Genomic DNA, 19,243 nt, shown 5'->3' with positions numbered 1-19,243 from the left:
TTTTAAACTCTATACCTGTATTGTACTTTTTATTCTTTCATCACTATATTAACTATCTACAACTGGCTTTTTAAAAACAATAACTCACAAGATCTAATTCTAAACATTGACTTTCTTTCTCTAAGTTAAATAAGCCGTTTGCATAGTTTATTGCTTTTTTCCCTGTTTTTATGAGGTATGGCCAATTTTGTACACAATTCTGAGCAAGCAATGCTTTCACTTTTAAACAGAAATTCTGTTGTGAACTGGTACACAGAGCTAACCAGAAAAATTTAAGAAATTTTCATGTCAACAAATTAAGTAACAGTGTGCTGTACTTGACAAAACTGTGTTGATGATAGCAAGCCAAAAGCTCCAGGACTCAGACTCTGGACTTTGTATTGTCTACCACATGTTTTCTCCAATTCAGAGAGATTATTTAGGCCAAAAAGTGCTTCCTGTGAGATGGTTAATGGGATGCTAAAGAGCAATGTCTCAGACACCTTATTCTCGTAAATCAACTGCACTATCAGAAATGCATTCCATTCAGAGGAGCCAAAGGCTGGATCCCATGTGTGATATAAGATTGTAGCTCATATTTGATCAAACAAAATATGACAGCTGCTCAGCCCAGCCCAAACATGCACTTTTTCATCATATATTCAGATATCTCAATTTTCTACAGATGGGCCCACTTAGCATTGACCAAAGACCAAGGCATAAGAGACCTGAGTGAATCCTAACACATGACGTCCTCAGCCAACGACACTGATACATGTGCACCCAACAGGTAGACTTACTGCAAGAAGCTTCTTTTGAACTTAATTTATTTTAACCAACAATAACTAAGTGAAGTACGGTGACACCACTATGAATTCACTCATCCAACCTTCAAAATGCACGGATTCTATTTTAAACCTGTAGTCTATCAACTATCTCTAGTTCAACAGTTACAGCTGTGGTTTTGCAGTTAATAAATTCCTAACACACATAAAGATCACTAGTGCCAGTCAAGGAAGAGAAAGACATGCATGAGATCAGTTTCCTGGCTGAGAAAGTCTGTCCAGAGAGCAGGGCAGGTGCAGGTTTACTGTCGTGGGCTCAGGAGAAGCTCAGCCCAACTGACTCCGCCAGAGAATCAGTCAATTTAGTAAAAGATAAATTAGAGAATCCCACTGGAAAAACGAAGCAACTAGTGAGCTGATTGTCTGAAATCATTTTTCAAATCAGTAATAACGGATGATGACACAAATTCCTCAATGTATCAGTTTGACTGAAAATGAATTTTCTTTCTTTCCAATTGTGTTTCATTTCTGGGTTTTAAATTTTGTTTAAAAAGTTTAAAGTATGTGTTTGTATATATGCATCTATATACACAGACACTTACATATTTATATATATAATGTATATATTTATATATAATTTATATTATATAATGTAAAATGTATATATTTATATAATATATATTATATATAATGTATAATGTATATATTTATATATATAATGTAACCCATTTATCATTCTATGTGGCTTAGTTGTAAACATTTAAAAATGGTATACAATACTGTTTTAAAATACTTAGAATATCTCCTCATTGAATGTAAAATGACTTGGGATATTTTAACATTTCAGAATGAGATAAAAAGATTTTTTTCATGGTGAAATTCCTGGAATATTTTATAATATATATATATGCATATATGTATGACATATCATTGAAGTGCAAGACTAGATCTGTTTAACAGTTAAACCAGCTCATTTGTGTACATTGGTGATTCTTTATCACTAATAATCATGTAGTATCACAGCATTTAACAAAGCAATAAGCAAGGATAAGAAAGAAGGAAGAAAGGAGACATCTATTTGTCAGTCACTGAAGCCTGGATTATCTAATAATGTACATCCCAATTTTATGGTGGATTAGATACAGGTATTTCCCTTCCTCTTCACAACGAATCACAGTGCAAATGTGGTCCCTTTTCTGCTTTAGTACTGAAATTGCTTTAGTGTGCAAGTACCCTTGTAACATTTAAGTCTTACAATTGATTCTCTACAGCCAGATTCTCCTATTCCCATCAATTATCTATCCATATGACCGCTTCTTTTCCTTTAGAAAATAGCTTTGTGGGGCGAGTGTTTGGTGCAGTGGTTGGGGTGTACTTGGGACACCTGCTTCCCACAGAAGAGCGCCGGAGTTCTAGCCATAGCTCTGCTCCCGCTCCAGCTTCCCTGCTAATGGACACGCTGGGAGGCGGCAGATGATGGCTCAGACAGCTGGGTTGCTGACACTCTTGTGGGAGACCCAGACGGAGTTCGTGGATGGGAGCTCTTGCTGTGTGTATCTATCTCTGCCTGCCTTTCAAATGAAATGGAAGCAACGAAATTCAAAGAGAACACTTGGAAGGTGCTAACTGCAAGGCACAGAAGGATGTGACACCACAGAAACCCAGCTGCACAGGATACCGTCTCTGAAAATAAAAGGCCCTGATTTGTAGCACTTGCTGATTTTCTTGTTATAAACGTACTTCCCGTGGTGGATGAAGCTACCAACAGTTTAAAACCATCTCACAAAATACCTAAATTGTAAGCAAGCAGCTCTTTGAGGCCAGAGGAAATGGCTCTGGCATGTCCCTGAATGCAAGTCAAGAGAAGAAAACGTTTCAAGGAAGAAGCAATTAGAAATAAAGCAAAAACAAGAGCTGAAAATCGTCCATTGGATTTGGCAAGGAGGAAACTGCCAGTAACCTTGACAAGGATGCATGGAGTAGTGTGATGATGATGACGATGTGGAGGAGGAGGAGGAGGAGAAAAAACTATACGCAATGGGTTACAGAAAACAAAAAAAAAGGATATGATGAGGTGGTGACAGTAACTGTGTGTGTCTCAGACAGATACATGTTTTGTATCACCCTGTAACATATACCATCATCTGACACAGCATTTACTTTACTTGTTTTTATTTTTATTGCCTGCTTCCTTCCCTACAACACGTTTGACTATTAGTTTCGTGAATGAACATGTTCCTTTTTGTTCACTGGTGTATCCTCCCTGCCTAACCCACGAAGCCCACATGCTCACGTTTCACACTATGTGCACAGCACCCAGGAATGCTCACTACAGAGAACGCGGGATGCAACAGTGTGTCACCAAACACTGGGATAAAGACAAACACTATTCTTGACCATGGATTACTTTTCAAAAGAACGATGAGTTAAAAATAACTGTTTTGTTTGTAAATCAAGGCAACCTGGCCAGCTCACCAGTTTCAGACTATGAAATTGAGGCTGTTTCCAGCGCTGGTGTGGCGATTACTAACAACGCGAAGCAGAAGAGTATGTTCCTCCTCTAGTTTTGTGCCCCTGTGTGCGTGTCAGTGTTTGCTCTCTGATGGCACAGCTGCAGAGTGGAAACTAACTAAAGTTCAAGAACATGCAGTTTTCCAGTTTTCTCCTCTGTTTTCACATCAGACCCCCCTCTCCACCCCTCACACTGCCCCCTCCTACTTACACTTCAAAATCTTCTATGCTTTTGTGTTTAAACACAGCCTCTTGTGATCTCTCTTTTTGCTAAACTCCCCTATCACTAATTGGGCCTTATGATATCTCCCCAAAGACGCATGAGCTCTCCAAGGGGTTTCTTTGCCTCATGATTTACCCTGGACAATTAGATGCACGAGGAAGTAACTTAATAAATATTTACTATTGAATGAATCCATGAATTAATAAGTGAATACAAACAAAGTACAGGCCACCTAAAACTTCTGTCTAACACATACCTACACGTTTATCAGAATTTTCTGGGAGGTCTCTTTGAGTTTACTCTAAATGTCCAAATGTTTTTGGCTATATTCTACTTTATCTCTAATAGCAGATTTTAAACTTTACAAGGATGGATAAGGCTGTAAAAAAGAAACAAAAGCTATGGTATAGGAATTTTAAAAGACATATGAAACAAATCACGATATAACAAAGGGTTATTCACTTAGGCACGCAGACAAGGGGTTGATTTATAAAGTTTCCCGTTGCATTTCCAGAATATACATATTACACAAAATGAAATCTTGCTATAGAATAGATGTTTCAAGTCACATAATAAAAAGTCACACAAAGACCAGGCTAAACATTTTAAATGTGAGAAAAAGCACGTTAAAGCTATACTTACTGTCTTCTATATCCCAACACTGGGTGATTGGGTCCCCATACTTCACATCTTGGCGTCTAGCTCGCCTACAGAAAGGGGATTGAACTGATTAGAATTTCTAGCATGAAAATCATGATATAGAAAGGTTTCATCTAACACCAATATCAGTGGCAAATACTAAAGTATGCTTGTCTCATTGCTTAATTTAAATTCAGATCAATATTCCAAATGATTGAACATTAAACAACTGAATATTACTTAATTACTATTATTTTCTTTTTCTCTGATTTGGGAAATTAGTCAGCAGAACAGGCTGAATAAAAACATAACACACATTATATATACATTAAAATGGGGAGAACCCGTCCTACACTCTTTACTCAGTTGTTGGGAAAATAATAATATCGGAAGAACTTTAGTGAGCTGGAAAATATGCATATATATGGAGCACTTTATCATGTAAAGATTACGGCATAGATTTGACTAAGTGAAAAGTTAAACACTGACTGAAGTAATGCAGACTCTTCAGGAAGGTCATGGAAATGTGTATCATGAAAAAACAATGCATGTATTTTTGAGATGTTTGCACCAAAACAAACTCATCTTCTAATTCCATTTTCCATGGGTATTTTGAAGCACTGTCATAGAAAGACGTGTTCGATTCAGCATGGATGGCAGATGACGGGGGAGGGGGGTTGCCTGTAGCTTGTATTGCCTTTGCTGGTAGTGGCAGCAGCAGTGGTAGTAACAGGAACTAATAATTAATAGTAGAGCTTTGTGTTATGCTGTACATTTTCTTTAGGAGCACATATTAACTACAGGCAAAAAAAGACAAAATCTGATGCATGCAGGCTAAGCATGCCTTACCGTCTTACAATGTATTTTCATTTGCTTTGTCTAGTTTATGTCGCCGATTCAGGGATCACAACAATAATAAACCTTTTGCAGTATCTAGCATGTTCCTTAAGTTATGCTAACTGCATAACAACTGTGCAAACGATTCATCCACTGTGCACATCTTTTGGCCCACATGGACATTATGTGGGCAAGGGACATCACAGTGCATGTCTGTAAGATCACAGACACAAATTTGAGAAACAGAAGAACAGATTATGATGTTATAAGGTAAATATGGCCAAGAATGATTTTTTTTAACCTTGGCTTCTTATGCAACAGGGTCAATTCATCAAACTGAAGGTGTATTAGACTCTAATGAGCACTCTTGTTTTTTAGCTTCTAGAAAAGCATTCTGGAGCCAGTACTGTGGTATAGCAGGCTAAGCCACTGCCTGCAGTGCTGGCTTCCCATATGGGCTCTAGCTGGAGTCCAGGGTGTTCCACTTCTGATCCAGTTTCCTGCTAATGGACCTGAGGCAGCAGCAAATGTCCCAAATGCTTAGGCTCCTACATCTCCCAGGTGGGAGACCTGGATGAAGCTCCTGGTTCCTGGTTTCAACCTGGCCCAGCCCTGGCCATTGAGGCCATTTGAGGAGTGAACCAGCAGATGGAAGTATCCCTCTCTCTTTCTGCCTCTCTTTCTCTCTCTGTAACTCTGGCTTTCAAGGAAATAAATAAAAAAATTTCTAAAGCATTCCCACAAAACTCACACTGATGAGTCTACTCTTGGGCAACAATTAAAAGAAAATGTTGGTGATATTTTACTTTTAGATTCTAACTGTCAGGGCGGGCGCTGTGGCAAAGCGGGTAAAGCCGTCTCCCATATGGGTGCCAGTTTTGTGTCCTGGCTGCTCCACTTCCGATTCAGCTCTCTGCTATGGCGTGGGAAAAAAGAAGAAGATAGCCCAAGTGCTTGGGTCCCTGTACCCACATGGGAGACCTAAAAGAAGCTCCTGGCTCCTGGCTTCAGATTGGTGCAGCTCCGGCCATTGTGGCCAGTTGGGGAATGAAACAGTGGATGGAAAATCTCTCTCTCTCTCTCTCTCTTCCCCCTGCCTCTCCTTTTCACTCTGTGTAACTCTGCCTTCCAAATAAATAAATAAATCTTAAAAAAGTCATTGAAAAAAGGAATTTAAAATGAGTTCATTTTGGTGTAAAAATGTTTAAATTCACGAATAGTTTTTTCAAAATATTCACTTCCCATGAACTTTCTGAGGATCATTTTATATTCCTAAGTTAGTTACAAAACAGTAGATATATGAGCATATAAGTATTAAGAAATAGGAAGAGAGAATATAGAAGACATAGTGAATAAAAACCAATTTTCATGGTGTTTGCCATAAATGAAATAATATAATATAAACAGCTTATCAGAGTTTCTTAAAATTCTCCATTTCACAATATTTTATCTTCCTTCAAAATTTAGTGTCACGGCAGACTCATAGAATGGCAAAAGCCCTAAACAGCACTCTGGCCTCAGAATCAGCCCTTAAAGCGTTCGGATCTGGCTAAAAAGAGTATTTCAGGCATGGAAAGCCAAGACACTCTGGCAAACAAAACAAAAACAAAAACAAAAACTCTCTAATTGAAAGATCTCTGTGAGTGAGATCCCAGCGGAAAGAACAGGCCATCAAGGAAGGAGGTACCTTTCTCTGAAGGGAAGAGAGAACTTCCCACTTTGACTATGGCCTTGTCTTAATAAGATTGGAGCTGGCGAACTCAAGAGGCTTCCATAGCCTTGGCAACTCATGACAAGAGCCTCCAGTGATTACTGACGCCATAAACAAGAGTGTCAATTTGTCACTGTGCACTTACTCCCCATATAGGATCTCTGTCCTTAATGTGTTGTACTATGTAAATTAACGGTATAACTAGTACTCAAACAGTACTTTATACTTTGTGTTTCTGTGTGGGTTCAAACTGTTGAAATCTTTACTTAAAATATACTAAATTGATTTGTATATAAAGATAATTGAAAATGAATCTTGATATGAATGGGACGGGAGAGGGAGCGGGAGATGGGAGGGTTGTGGGTGGGAGGGAGGTTATGGGGGGAAAAAGCTGCTATAATCCAAAAGTTGTACTTTGGAAATTTATATTTATTAAATAAAAGTTAAAATAATTTAGTGTTAGAGGAGAGCATTTGGCCTAGGAGGTGAGATAGCAGGATGCCATGTGCTTGCCACACGGGAGTGCCTGGGTTTCATTCCTGGTTCTGGCTCCTGACTCCAGCTCTCTGCTGATGCAGACCCAGAGAGGTGGCGGCAGCGACGGCTCAAGTAATTGGGCTCCTACTACCCACATGGGAGATCTGGATTGAGTTCTCAGCTCCTGGCTTCAGCATCGTCCCAGCTCCAGCCATGGCAGGCACCGAGGGAGTGAACCAGCAGACAGATTTGCTGCACCCGTACCCCGCTCAAATAAGCAAAAAAAAAAATTAAGTGTGAAACTATAAAACAACACTGTAACTGTAATGAGCTTTCTCATAAGCTGTGCTACAAGGCACCTGTGGGAGGCATACCTTTTAGAAGTGGGTGCGTATCGGGAGCAGGCACTTCCGTCCCAGGCACAGTAGGGGTCTCTGGCTAGACAGCACTCCGCACAAGCTTTCCCGTACGTGTCGCACCTGTGCAGGGAGAGCTGAACAAACCCATCGCGGGAACCGACGTACAGCTGTTGCTGCAAACCAGACAACGCCAATGCATTAGAAACATCCTTCAGGCTGGTCTCAGGGACTTCCTGTCTTGAACGCCACACACCAGATGTAAATCTCTTTCTCCAGGCCCCCGGCCATGGTCAACTCTTACTGAATAATGCACTGAAGAGCAAGTCAGTCTCTTCTACCCATAGGAGGATGGTGCTTGGGGGGGCGGGGCACTGAAATGGACAGCATCCTAGCAAGCTGGAGTAAGCGTGGCCGTAATTTAAGAAGGTCAAAGACCAGCTGCTAGTCTGAGGAATTTAGCTGTCAAATTCTTACTCAATAGCAGAGAATGAAGATTTGTTAGACTATATTGTGCACAGATCCTGTAGGCAAAACTGATGGTCTCCCTCTGCCACGGCTCCTTACATGAGAGGGGCTCCAAAGACATTTTAAAAACTTCCTTCTGGTTTCAATTAACAGTTTAATCTGCTAATGAAGCACTGATCCCTGAAAGAATACGAATTATCAGTGGGACAGAAAGTATCGGGCATTACTACACAGAAAGCATTAAGTAGGCTTGAGAAATGTCATTTTACAAGCAAAAGGCTGAAGGATACGGAAAAATCCAGCAAACAAAATCGCTCTTCGAAAATAACTCGTGAAATTAATGGACTAGTCCACCATGCGTTCCCTTGAGGGTCTGTGGCACTGGTGGTGGAGGGCAGTGTTAACACAAGTGAATAAGCGTAGTTTTGCCTTTAAAGGAATTCACAATCAACTCCAGTAGACCATATACACTTTAAACAAAGGAAAAATACCATAGAAATAGATATTGGCATAGCAACAAACAAGAATACATTACAAAGTGGATGGAAAATTGATGTAAAGGATGTTTCTTTTGCTGTGGAAATTTCTGAAACTCATGCATTATTTTTATATGAATTTTTCATGAAATTTTTGAAAACCCTCCATATATTTACTCAACTAACAGAAGTTTGTCTTATACCTTTACTACCCATTTCAATTGTCCATTAAGACTTCCTAGTTGCTAAATAAAATGAATGCTGTTTGGTTTTTGTTTTATTTAAATTATATACACATTGGCTAATCACTAAACCCTCCTCGAAACTCCACTTTCTCTTGTTCTCCCTCTGTGTTTCTGCCTAAAATATCTGTCTCTTTGGTGACTCCTTTTTTTACATTAAATGTTGGGTTTCCCTCTATTGTTCTGTGCTGCACAAAGACCCAGAGGCACCTTAGAAACACGAACATAAGTATTCTCCTAACTCCCCCTCCCTGTCAGCCTCCACTCCTCTAGACAGACAGCTGCTCCTTGCTTTTGATTCTTCTCTGCTTGTACTCAGTCTGCCCCGTGTCTTTCCATTCCCGACACAGAACTGGCTAATCTGTTTCCTCCCCTCCCCTGCAAGGCCGCTGCCTTTGCTTTGGCCCTTATCATCTCTTTCCCTGGATCACTTCTAAGTGTCCTAACTGTTTCCGCTTCGACTCCAGCCTGGTTTCTCAGAAACCCCAACCCTGACCTCGGGACCCCATCCATCTTCCTGCTGCCACCCACAGCCGACTCATCTTTCTGAACTTGAAATCTTTGGTGGTTTCCATTGTGCTTACACTAAATTGTTGGATTTCTCAAGAGGACACAGAAAGACACATGGGAGTCTTGCTCTGGCCTTCCTTCTCCAGATTCATTTCTAGTCTTCCTTCCGCTTGAACACAAACAAAACCCCAGCTCTGTTGTACACAGCGCGCTAGAACAGGCTATGGTCTCTCACTCTGCACACCCGTGTTGCCGTCTGTCCTGCTACCTAAGGTGTGCTCCTCCATCCCAACCCCTATATAGTGCATCTGCTCAACTACATTCTTGGCTGAAGGCGTATGTTTCTTCGCCGTCTCCTGTTCCTCCTGGCTCCCTTTCAGTCTGCTTGTCTCTCTGTCTCCTCCTCTGTCTCTTTCTGTTATTGCTATGCATTGTTAGCATGCTCCATTTTCAGTACAATAAAGAGAATAATATGATTTTAATATGGATCCTCCTCTCAGCTTTACAGGAGCTTCTGGGGAGTAACCGCTCTGTCATCCATTCCTTGCTGCAGCCTCTAAGCACCGCAGCAGGTTCTCAGGAAATATGTGGCCGAGTGAATGCACAAATTCAAGGAAAAGACCTAAAGAAGAAGACTATTTTGACCTTTTCCCTAATTGCCACTGCACTAAACCAGGCAGAACAGATCAGGACAATTGGATCAGCACCTTTGTGATGAACTCATGACTTCCTACATCATGGAGCTGCTACAGAAATGATAACACAAGACTGAAGCTCTTGAATTATGACTGGAGTGTGGAGTAACAGACCAGTGTGAAATCCTCTCAAGCATTATCACATCATACTTAGCTACCATGTTCCTCGTGCCTCTCCTGCGCCAGACCTCTGTGAAGATCCATGCTCGCAGCAGCCTGTTCAGACTCACAACTAACTTAGGACTGGGTGTTGTTCCTCCAACTTTACTCCTCAGCAGACTGCGTGTAAGAGCCAGATATCTAAGGAACGGCTGCTGCTGAGGACTGATGCGGGACTGTAAGCCACCTTGGTCCACACTCGAGTTCCCAACTCCTCATGAAAGTCCCTTCTGAAAGGTTAGGGCTGACATTCCGCTTGAGTATCGTATGGAAGTTATGCTCAGGAGACAGGAAAATGAGACCAATTTTGAAAACCAAAGGAAGGGGAGAATAAGCTTACTAATTAATGAAACTTAGTTCCTTTTCTCCCAAGTCAAGTGTGATACCACAGCCTGCCTCATCAATTAAAAGAAAAACAAATAATCTAACTTTTTTATATTATTTACAACCTATCTTCTAATTTCAATGGACCTTCTAGATGCATTTTCATTCATTCAAGCAATCTGTTGATTTTGTAGTTATTTTTCAGACACAAAAATAAAAAGTACCTGCTTCAGAGACAGCTCCATGTTCAAGATGACTGATGGGTGCTGAAAACAGAAGAAAAATGTCAATGAAGACTGCATTTACATGAACCAATCTGTTAATTCTCTTACTCTAAAGTTCACTGAGGTAAACATCCAGGCTCTCTCATAAAGGGGAAAGAGGGGTCTTACTTGCTATTTTCTTGCAAATATGTAGTGTTTATACCTTAATAGAGATGATGGAAATAGTTACTTTAAAGTATCTTTTTAAAGAAAAACTACCTAAAGGATGAGGAAACACTCTGCATTGAAAATTGTTCCCAGTTCCTCACAAGTTATCTCCTTCTCCTAAATCTTCTTATCTTAACTGCTTCCATATAATTCAAAGCAGTGTTGACAAGAACATCTACGTAATTATTTATTACCTCTTTCTTCTCTGACTTAGACCAGTGGTTCAAAAACTTGTTCAAGTAGCAGAGTTCTGAAAAGTTACAGTGAGTGCTCCTTGTGGAAAACCACATTCTTCGTGGAGCACTACAAGGTATCAGGCACATGATTTCATGAAATGAACAAGGACCAGTTTTATTCAGAAATTTGGAATCTATGCATGCAAGAGGAAATCAGAAGGATGAACACAACAGATCTAAACTAAAAATGACAGGATGCTTTTGAAAATGTTTCACCTAGCAATCACCTGTGCACTTAATGTTTGTTCATTTCTCACCAACTTACTAATAATGAACAGTAGCAGATTTCAAGATCTAGAGAACATATATGCATGAAAATAATTTGAAATGTTTTATTTATTTGACAGGCAGAGAGAGAGAGCGCACGCGCGTGCGCGTGAGCCCATCTGCTGGTGTACTCCTCAAATGCCTGTAATGGCTCTGTGGGGCTGAGGTTGGTGCCAGGAGCTGGGAACTCAATCCAGGTCGCCCGTGTTGGTGGCAGGAATCAGCCAGCATCTCTGCCTCCCAGGCTCCACAGTGGTAGGAAGCTGGAGTCAGGAGCTGGAGCCAGGAATTGAGCCTACATATTTCACTATGGGATGTGGGCAGTTTCTACACCAACACAAAACTATTACGTGATAGAGTTGTGTCCAGTACCTTTTTAAAATCATGAATTTTAAAAATACTGATAGGTAAACTTGCCAAAATTCTAGACAGTATATATATATATATATATATATATATATTTGCATATGTAGGTTTTTTTGGAAATTATTTATATCTGTATAAAGCTGTTGAAAAAAGAAAGGAAAACAAAACTGAAAATAAAATATGGCCATTATTTAATCTCAACTGTGCAATTAAACCGTTACTCTTGGCCAGAGTTTGATAACCACAGGAGGAGACTGGTTCTGATGTGCCTATGTGAGTTACTGGGGCTGCAATCTTGGTATTTGCACTCACTTGCATTTGACATTGATCCTTCCCTTGGGAACCACCCAAGATTTGTTTTGGTGGACACCGTGTAGCAGGTCTTGCTCTCCTCCACTCCTCGCCCACCACTCTGTCACATGGCAGACAGGTCCCCGTGGTACCCAGGGGGTTCACCATCTTGAGCCCCTCACAGTGGAGAGCTATATTTTCTTTTAAGGCAACAGATGTTTACAGGGAAATAGTCTATTTTAATAAGCTGTCTCAATAAAAGTCTTATAAAAAACAGCCTGTTTTTAAAGCTTGTCTAAAAAATATGATTTTATTATTTTCAGGAAATAATTTTAAATTAAATTTTGTTGAATGCACAGTTAAAATTTAATGTGAAATGTCAAAAGCATTCCCCAAACCTGGAGAGCTGTTCTTTTACTGTCTCTGATGGGCAAGAAGAATCTAGTATTCATAGAACTTGCTACACTATCGTGAACACTAGTTGCTTTGTTCTTAATTTCTTTACAGAAAAGGAGGGACACACGGTTGATATACTCTTTCAGTTTTCTCAAATTCAACTGGGGGAAAATTTGAAAAGTGAAATTTACCAAGTGGAAAAGCATCTGGGTAGTGGAAGAGACCCCAGGCTTTCATTGAATGTGGCAATGTGTCTGACTGTATGCTTAGAGAATGCAGTAATGAGAGGCAATCCCACGGGCTCTCAGTTCAGGACATTCAACAGAAGAAGGTGAGTCCTGCTCTTGGCTGCTTATAAAACTTTCTCCAGTGTCTAAGGAAAAGGAAAACAAAGGAGCTAATGTCAAAGGGTCCCCAGGAGAAAGAATGACGCATGAAAGCGCACGGGCCTCACAAGAGGGCCGACTCGGGTCGCCAGGCTCCCACAGATGGGTCGGCTCACCTTGAAGACCTGCAGCTCCTCCAGCACCACCTCCTCCATGTTCCACTTCTCCTTGGAGATGCTGACAACTTTGAGGACGGTTCCAATGTCTGAAAAGACACACAGCCCATGACCCTGCTCTTCCTAGATCAGGATTCAGCCGCAAGCATGATTCTAGACACTCGCAAATGGCTGTCGTCACTTTCCGTGAACCGCCTTTTGAGAAGTCAGGTTAAATAAGGCAGGTAAGAAGTGAAGCTCCACCTTCCAAAACACCACAGCTCTTACCTAGCAGAACACGCATTGGTAAATGACATTAAATCACACATACTCGGAGTATATATCCTTAACAAAAGGGATCTATTTGCCTAAGTTTAAGTACTAGTTAAAATAACAGAAGGGGAACAAATTTTGGGTCTTAATTAAAAGATTGACATACATTAAAATGATCTGGGTGTGTGTCTTATTGTAATATATATTTACTCAGTAATTGCCATATGCATTTCACCATAAAAACATGATGTATGCAATCTTAATAATGATGTTAAAAAGTAGACAAAAAATCACTGAAGCTATCAACGAGAGGGAAATTATGTTTCAAACTTTGAATGAATTCTACCTTCAACATCATTATTAATGTACTAAAAAATGGAAGTTTTGCTTAATAAAAAGTATTTCAACTCAGAAAACAACGTAAGATTGAAAATGCAAACCAAAAATTAACATTTAGGAGATTTGTTATAAATATGCCATCTGATACTGCAGTTCCACAAGAAAGAAGATCAGAAAGACATTTTAGAAAAAGAAAAAAAAATGAAATCAATTCATACAAAACGGGTTTCTTTTAAACTTCTGAACAATGGAGTTGGAGTAACATATAGTAACAATCCTGTTTGCACGACGTTGTCTGGATTATTGAATTCTGTTTTTAAGGGATTCTGAGATATTTCAAAAATATTAAATACACATTTCCAAATGTCAAAATCAAAAATCGCCGGCATCACTTGGTTTTCTCAGTAAAGTTAGGTAGCGCCACCTGGTGGCGGGCCGACGCTCACAGCGGTGAACGGGGAGGATCCGGCGCGCGCTCCGGGCATCAAGCAGAGACTCCCTCCAGGCCCTGACCCTCCACCTGCTGTCTCTGCGCCTCCGGGTCTTGCGAGCACCCTGCAGCGCAGTCAGGAGGACCACTCGTGTTCGCAGTGCACACTGTGTCTGCACACACGTGCTTCCTGAGAAACCTCACTCGGTAACACTAAGTGGTTCCGAAAATTACTTTTCTGTCATGCAAATCTATTCCAATGAGAACGCCCCTTTCCTAAAACCCCATCATGTCTGCTTCTTTATGAAATGTTTGATCTATAAAGAACGTGACCCAGGACGCTGCACTTCTGTTTGAATGGCACGTGTCCTCTTCACGGCCACAAGAATTCTTATGGGGCTGGCAGACGACAATGTTTCTTATTTTTTAGACTCATCAGGTAATCACTTTCTCTTTTGGTAAAAAAAAAATCAATCATCTTGCAATCACCGAGTTGACAGAAGATATTAAATGGGCTCCAATACTGAGAACCACATAATTCATCTGAATACACAAAGTTCAAGAACAGGAAAAATAGTCTCCAAAAAGTTCCCATGCAAAGGTTTTGGCAAAGAAATACCTAATGATTTTACAAAGCTGGCCTCAGCCTTTGCCATCCATGGCTCTGACATCAGGTGAGGGGATGCTTGGGGAAAGCTTATCAAATGTCCCTGTAGGCAGAGCGCAAGGTGCGGTGTGAAGAGAAAGAGCCTGCTTCACCCTGCTCCGGCCACTGCACAAACACACCCTGAACACGGAACCTACGGCAGGCACTCTGAGCCCTCACAGCCCCGTGCAAACACACTGTGAAGTCCCCCACGGGCTGGGAGAGCATCCTACGTGCGCATTATCAATTAACAATGTGTGTCACACAATGTTAAGAAATGCGGGTGAGGTATTGGCTCCTAATTACTCACTTTGCTTTTGACGGATGAGTATTTTGGAAGCTTCTTTGGTCTTTAGCAATGAGAACCTACTTGGCAAGCTCGCCGAGTGCAGCTCCAGCTTACCTGTCCCAAGGAACATGACGTCGTACTGGCCGTCTTCTGCAACCACGTGGTCCACCACCACCTGTGTCAGTCTGTAATCCACGTTGATCCGCTTGAAGGTGGGGGCACCCGCGGCCGGGTACACTGACTTATACATCACGGGGTGCCGTTTGATGAAACTGATGACATCATCTGGGAAATCGCGGGTGGACTTAATCAGAGGGTCATAGGTTTTGCTTGGACACTGTGAAGAAAAGTGGACGGGAATAAAGACATCACGCAGGCGTCTGCGAAATGTATGCTTAACTTCCAAAACACTTGGTAAGGCTTAGCACCGATGACGGAGGGCAGGGTGAATACGGACTGTGTATGGATAAACAAACGCAATGCACATTCAATATATTCATGTACAGTTGTCTCCCTCAAAAATATTCTAAATCTTTTTTTTTCTTAACTTTTTTCCTCTAGTGTTCACACATGAACCCTTTTTAATGTTTCTTGTTTCCTGGGCCAGCGCTGTGGTGCAGCGGGTAAAGCCACAGTCCGCGGCACAGCCATCCCATATGGGTGCTGGTTCGTGTCCTGGCTGCTCCTCTTCCAGTTGAGCTCCCTGCTAATGCACCTGGGAAATCAGCAGAGGATGGCCCACGTAATTGGGCCTCTGCACCCATGTGGGAGAACCAGAGGGAGATCTGGCTCAGCTCCGGCTGTTGCAAACATTTGGGGAATGAACCAGAGGATGGAAGACTTCGCTCTTGGTCTTTCCCTCTGTCTCTCTAACACTGCCTTTTCAATAAATAAAATCTTTAAAAAAAGGATTCTTGTTTCTTATGAAGATTACCAATGCTAATAAAGAAATGTAAACTGAAATTCCTAATGAATGAAACGTGATGTGAAAAAAACCTGTTAAAACCCCGATCCATAATTATGAGAACAAATGGGAAATGAGTATTTTTTACTTCTTTTGAGTAAATTTAAAATTTCAGTGCAACTGAAACGATGTTTATCAAAAATAAAACGGAAAAAATCAACAGGTAACAAAAATTACTTTCAAAAGAGCCTTAGTAAGTCTGGAATCGTAATTAGCAAGTTTTTGTAACTAGTGTGAAGATTTTACTATGAATAATTCAACAGCATTTCCCCTAAGGGGGTCTGTGAAGAGGGCCGGAGGGCATTTTCCACTTCTGCCTCAAGCTCTCCCATGTGACTGTGTCCATTAAACCAATAGTTAGCATAACCTGCCCCCTAGTGGCAAAAATTAAAAGTTCAAATTAGTACAAATTAGTATCAATTTGATGTCTTTACCCAAAAATAAAGGAATCATTTCATAATTTGACTTTTCTCAGAAAAAAAATCTCCTTTTCCATATCCTAGATCTAATTTATGTCAATACTCTGTAATTTAGAAAGTTACCTCAGCTAGAACAATTCTCTCATACTCAAATCCCTAAGGGACTGCTGGATTCTTTTGGAAGGAAAAAAATTAATTAAATATAGCACAGAGAAGAAAATGGGTCACATTAGGGACAGTGTGTGAGAGAATGCTGCCTTTCTACAATTTTAGTTTTTGACAAGTTGGAAACAGTCTCCCCTGAACTGAGCCGTTCATACAATGTGCTAATTAAAATTATGTCAAAGCTTCTGGAATAGGCCACATTTCTCAGCACAGTCAACAGGCTCATTCTTAAGGAGCTGAAGATCCTGGAGGAGGACAGAATATATGAACCTGGCCCCAACTTCTATACCAGTAAAATCATAATACGCATGAGGAATTAGGAGGAACATCCAAGAAGCTGCACCAAAGAGGAAAAGAGCTAACGATTTTCTATCAATAATTCAAGAAAACTTTACCTTTCACAAAGCCTTCCAAGTCTGCATCAGGAAATCTATCTTTTCTTGACCTCTATGGTGTATTTGTCCCAGGTCTGTACTAGAGGTAAGAGCCGTCCTGGAACATTAGCCCTTGGTACTCACTTGGCATAATGTTCACAGTCATTGTTCCTAGCACTAAGCCCTCAGCCAAGTGGAATCTGTCAACTTGATAATGGGAGGAACCCTACATTAAGTAGATTAAGCAGAGACTTCAACTGAATACAGGGCTCAAATGACACAAAGCTCTTGTCCAATTACTGGCTGCATAGTTGAGGCTTAGCCAAAGGCCACTCACAGCAGGCTTATAGTTTATGATGCCTGTGGTTCAGTCTGGTTGGTCTATCGTTAAAAATCAAAGCAGAAGCAAGATTCTTTCCCCCTGCATTACATTTTGGAAAGAGTCCTCCAGCTGAAGAAAAACTCTGTTTGACTTTGCAGCTGTAATCATGCAGTAGCCAGAATTTCCAAAGAAATAATATTATGATCTTCAAAGCTCAGTGTGTGATGGCAAAGTTTTACATCATTAGAAATTTGGACATAAGAGAGCACAGCTAAGATATGAAAATTCAGCAAAGAATAAATATGGCAATTTTCCCCAGACAAAATTGTTTGAAGGTGATAAAATCTAAGCAAGAAAGAAGAGCAGTGCCTGGTTTCTAAATGGGCTCTGGAAATACTCCTGATGGTAGCTTTCTTGCCGGCATGCTGCCAGCATTGGCCAAAGATCCTTATCCTGGTGTTGCCACGCCTGATCTCGAAGGTCCCCCTCTCCATTCTGCCTGCACAAATGAAAGTGATTTGGCAGAGCAACCGCCTGTGGTCTGAGATAGGATAGTAGGAACCAGATCTTGCTATTTCAGTAAGTTCAAGCCACTGGGGTTTTTACTTTGATACTTTATATCTGTGCAGGGCGCAGAGCTAAAAAGTGACTGGCGATATACCTAATGCCAATGCTCCTATTCGGTTATTGATTTTTCTCCCCAAAAAACCCAGCTAAGGCTACCGATACGGGAGTGCTCCCAGGGATTAACATCCAGTGAAATTTTCTCTGGAGGTTCAGGCGCTAGATTTCCAGCTGTCTAAGAATACACCTGCCCAAACCACACAGGTTCATTTGTTTCTGCCCTCAGTCCTCTAACAGTTGCTTAACTTCTACCACGTTGGCTGCTGGGAGGGAAGACACTCTGGTGGGCACCTACCTCCGCCTCCGCCTACTGTTTCCACAAAGCTTCAGTTTAAACTTGGAGGGGAATCAGCAAAGCTGTCACTCAACCTACCCAACATCAGTGTCTTGCTGGAGCTTTAGCCACAGCGCCAGAGCCACAGGGACGTGGATGCAGCCCGGGGTGAGGGAGCAGAGGCCAGGGCAGCAAGGCCGGGCTCGGCGCCTATCTCGCGCCTGGCGGAGCGGCGGGCCAGGGGCGCTCCGTGTTGTGCTTGGCAGGCCTGCGTGTTTGCACAGGGCCTTTAGGAGAGGAGTGGGAAGCAATGGATAAGAGGAGAAAAATGGTTTTTATCCAGCGAGAGAACTTTGCCCCCTGGCAAGGCACCAGACAGCTGTTGGGGGTTTCTTGGTGCTGCTCTCTGTAGGTTGCAGCTTCCTTTTAAACAAACCAGAGCAATGACTAATGCGAGGGGAGGCAGGGCACGAGGAGCCACTGGAAAAGGCTTTCATTTCCCAAACTGGGAAAAATAAACGGAATATGTAAAGGATGTCTGATTTTTCTTTATAGTGTAAAAAAATGCAATTTTAATAGGTACCAGCTGATCCCACTGCTTATCCATCTAAGGCAGCCCTTAACTGATAAGGGCCGGGAAAGACCCTGTATTCAATATCAGAGGTAGAGAGACCAGCAGCACAAATACAGAGATAAATTCCTTGTTTTTCCTCCCTCCCTCTCCCTTCTTAAGATCCCAGGGGCATTTCTATACCGGGAAAGGCAGAAACAGTTCTGAGCACAGCAAGCAGCCTGGGATTTGGAAAAGCCCATTATAAAAGCAAATGCCTGCCCTATGGAAGGGAGGCCAGAAGCTAGCTGGGGAGGACACTGGGGTTGGGAGTCAGGGGTCCCCCATTTCAGAGCAGTGCCTGTGTGTACCGAGGCAGGGACGGCTCATCATCTGCCCCCTCCCTGCCCAGTGTCCTCAGTGTTGGAACCTGGAGTCGGAATGCCGGGATTCCAGTCTTGCCTCCTCCGCTTCCTCCTTCCCAGACCTAGAGCTCTGGAAGGAAACACATCGGAGATGCTCTCGGCAATTTAGAGAGGTGGTGACTAAGTCAACGTTTGCTATGCAGCATGTGAAATGCCATGCAGTGAATAAACACTAGAGCGAACATGAAGATGAATTCTTCACGCCAGAGACACAGGTCTGAGCCAGTGAGGCATCATCCCTCCAAAGTCTCCTGTGTTGCATCCTGTAGGACGACCCCACTTAAACCAA

General features: G+C 41.7%; 1 protein-coding gene across 4 annotated transcripts in view; it reads right to left on the bottom strand.

Annotated features, from left to right (window-relative positions):
- SEMA3D (semaphorin 3D) overlaps positions 1-19,243 on the bottom strand; it is a 283,704-nt gene that overhangs the window by 103,662 nt on the left and 160,799 nt on the right. For all 4 annotated transcript variants that reach the window (XM_017344335.4, XM_002713842.6, XM_008261803.5 and 1 more), the window contains exons 13-17: positions 14,952-15,174; positions 12,882-12,970; positions 10,617-10,658; positions 7,537-7,694; positions 4,141-4,205 (exon numbers count right to left, since the gene is read on the bottom strand). In XM_017344335.4, the coding sequence (XP_017199824.1) occupies positions 4,141-4,205; positions 7,537-7,694; positions 10,617-10,658; positions 12,882-12,970; positions 14,952-15,174 (577 nt within the window). The remainder of the gene's footprint in view (positions 1-4,140; positions 4,206-7,536; positions 7,695-10,616; positions 10,659-12,881; positions 12,971-14,951; positions 15,175-19,243) is intronic.

The sequence above is a fragment of the Oryctolagus cuniculus genome, chromosome 16 (assembly GCF_051225735.1).
Source record: "Oryctolagus cuniculus isolate XC-2025 breed Fujian yellow rabbit chromosome 16, ASM5122573v1, whole genome shotgun sequence".
Classification (NCBI taxonomy): Eukaryota; Metazoa; Chordata; class Mammalia; order Lagomorpha; family Leporidae; genus Oryctolagus; species Oryctolagus cuniculus.
This window is presented reverse-complemented; position numbering and strand designations above follow the sequence as displayed.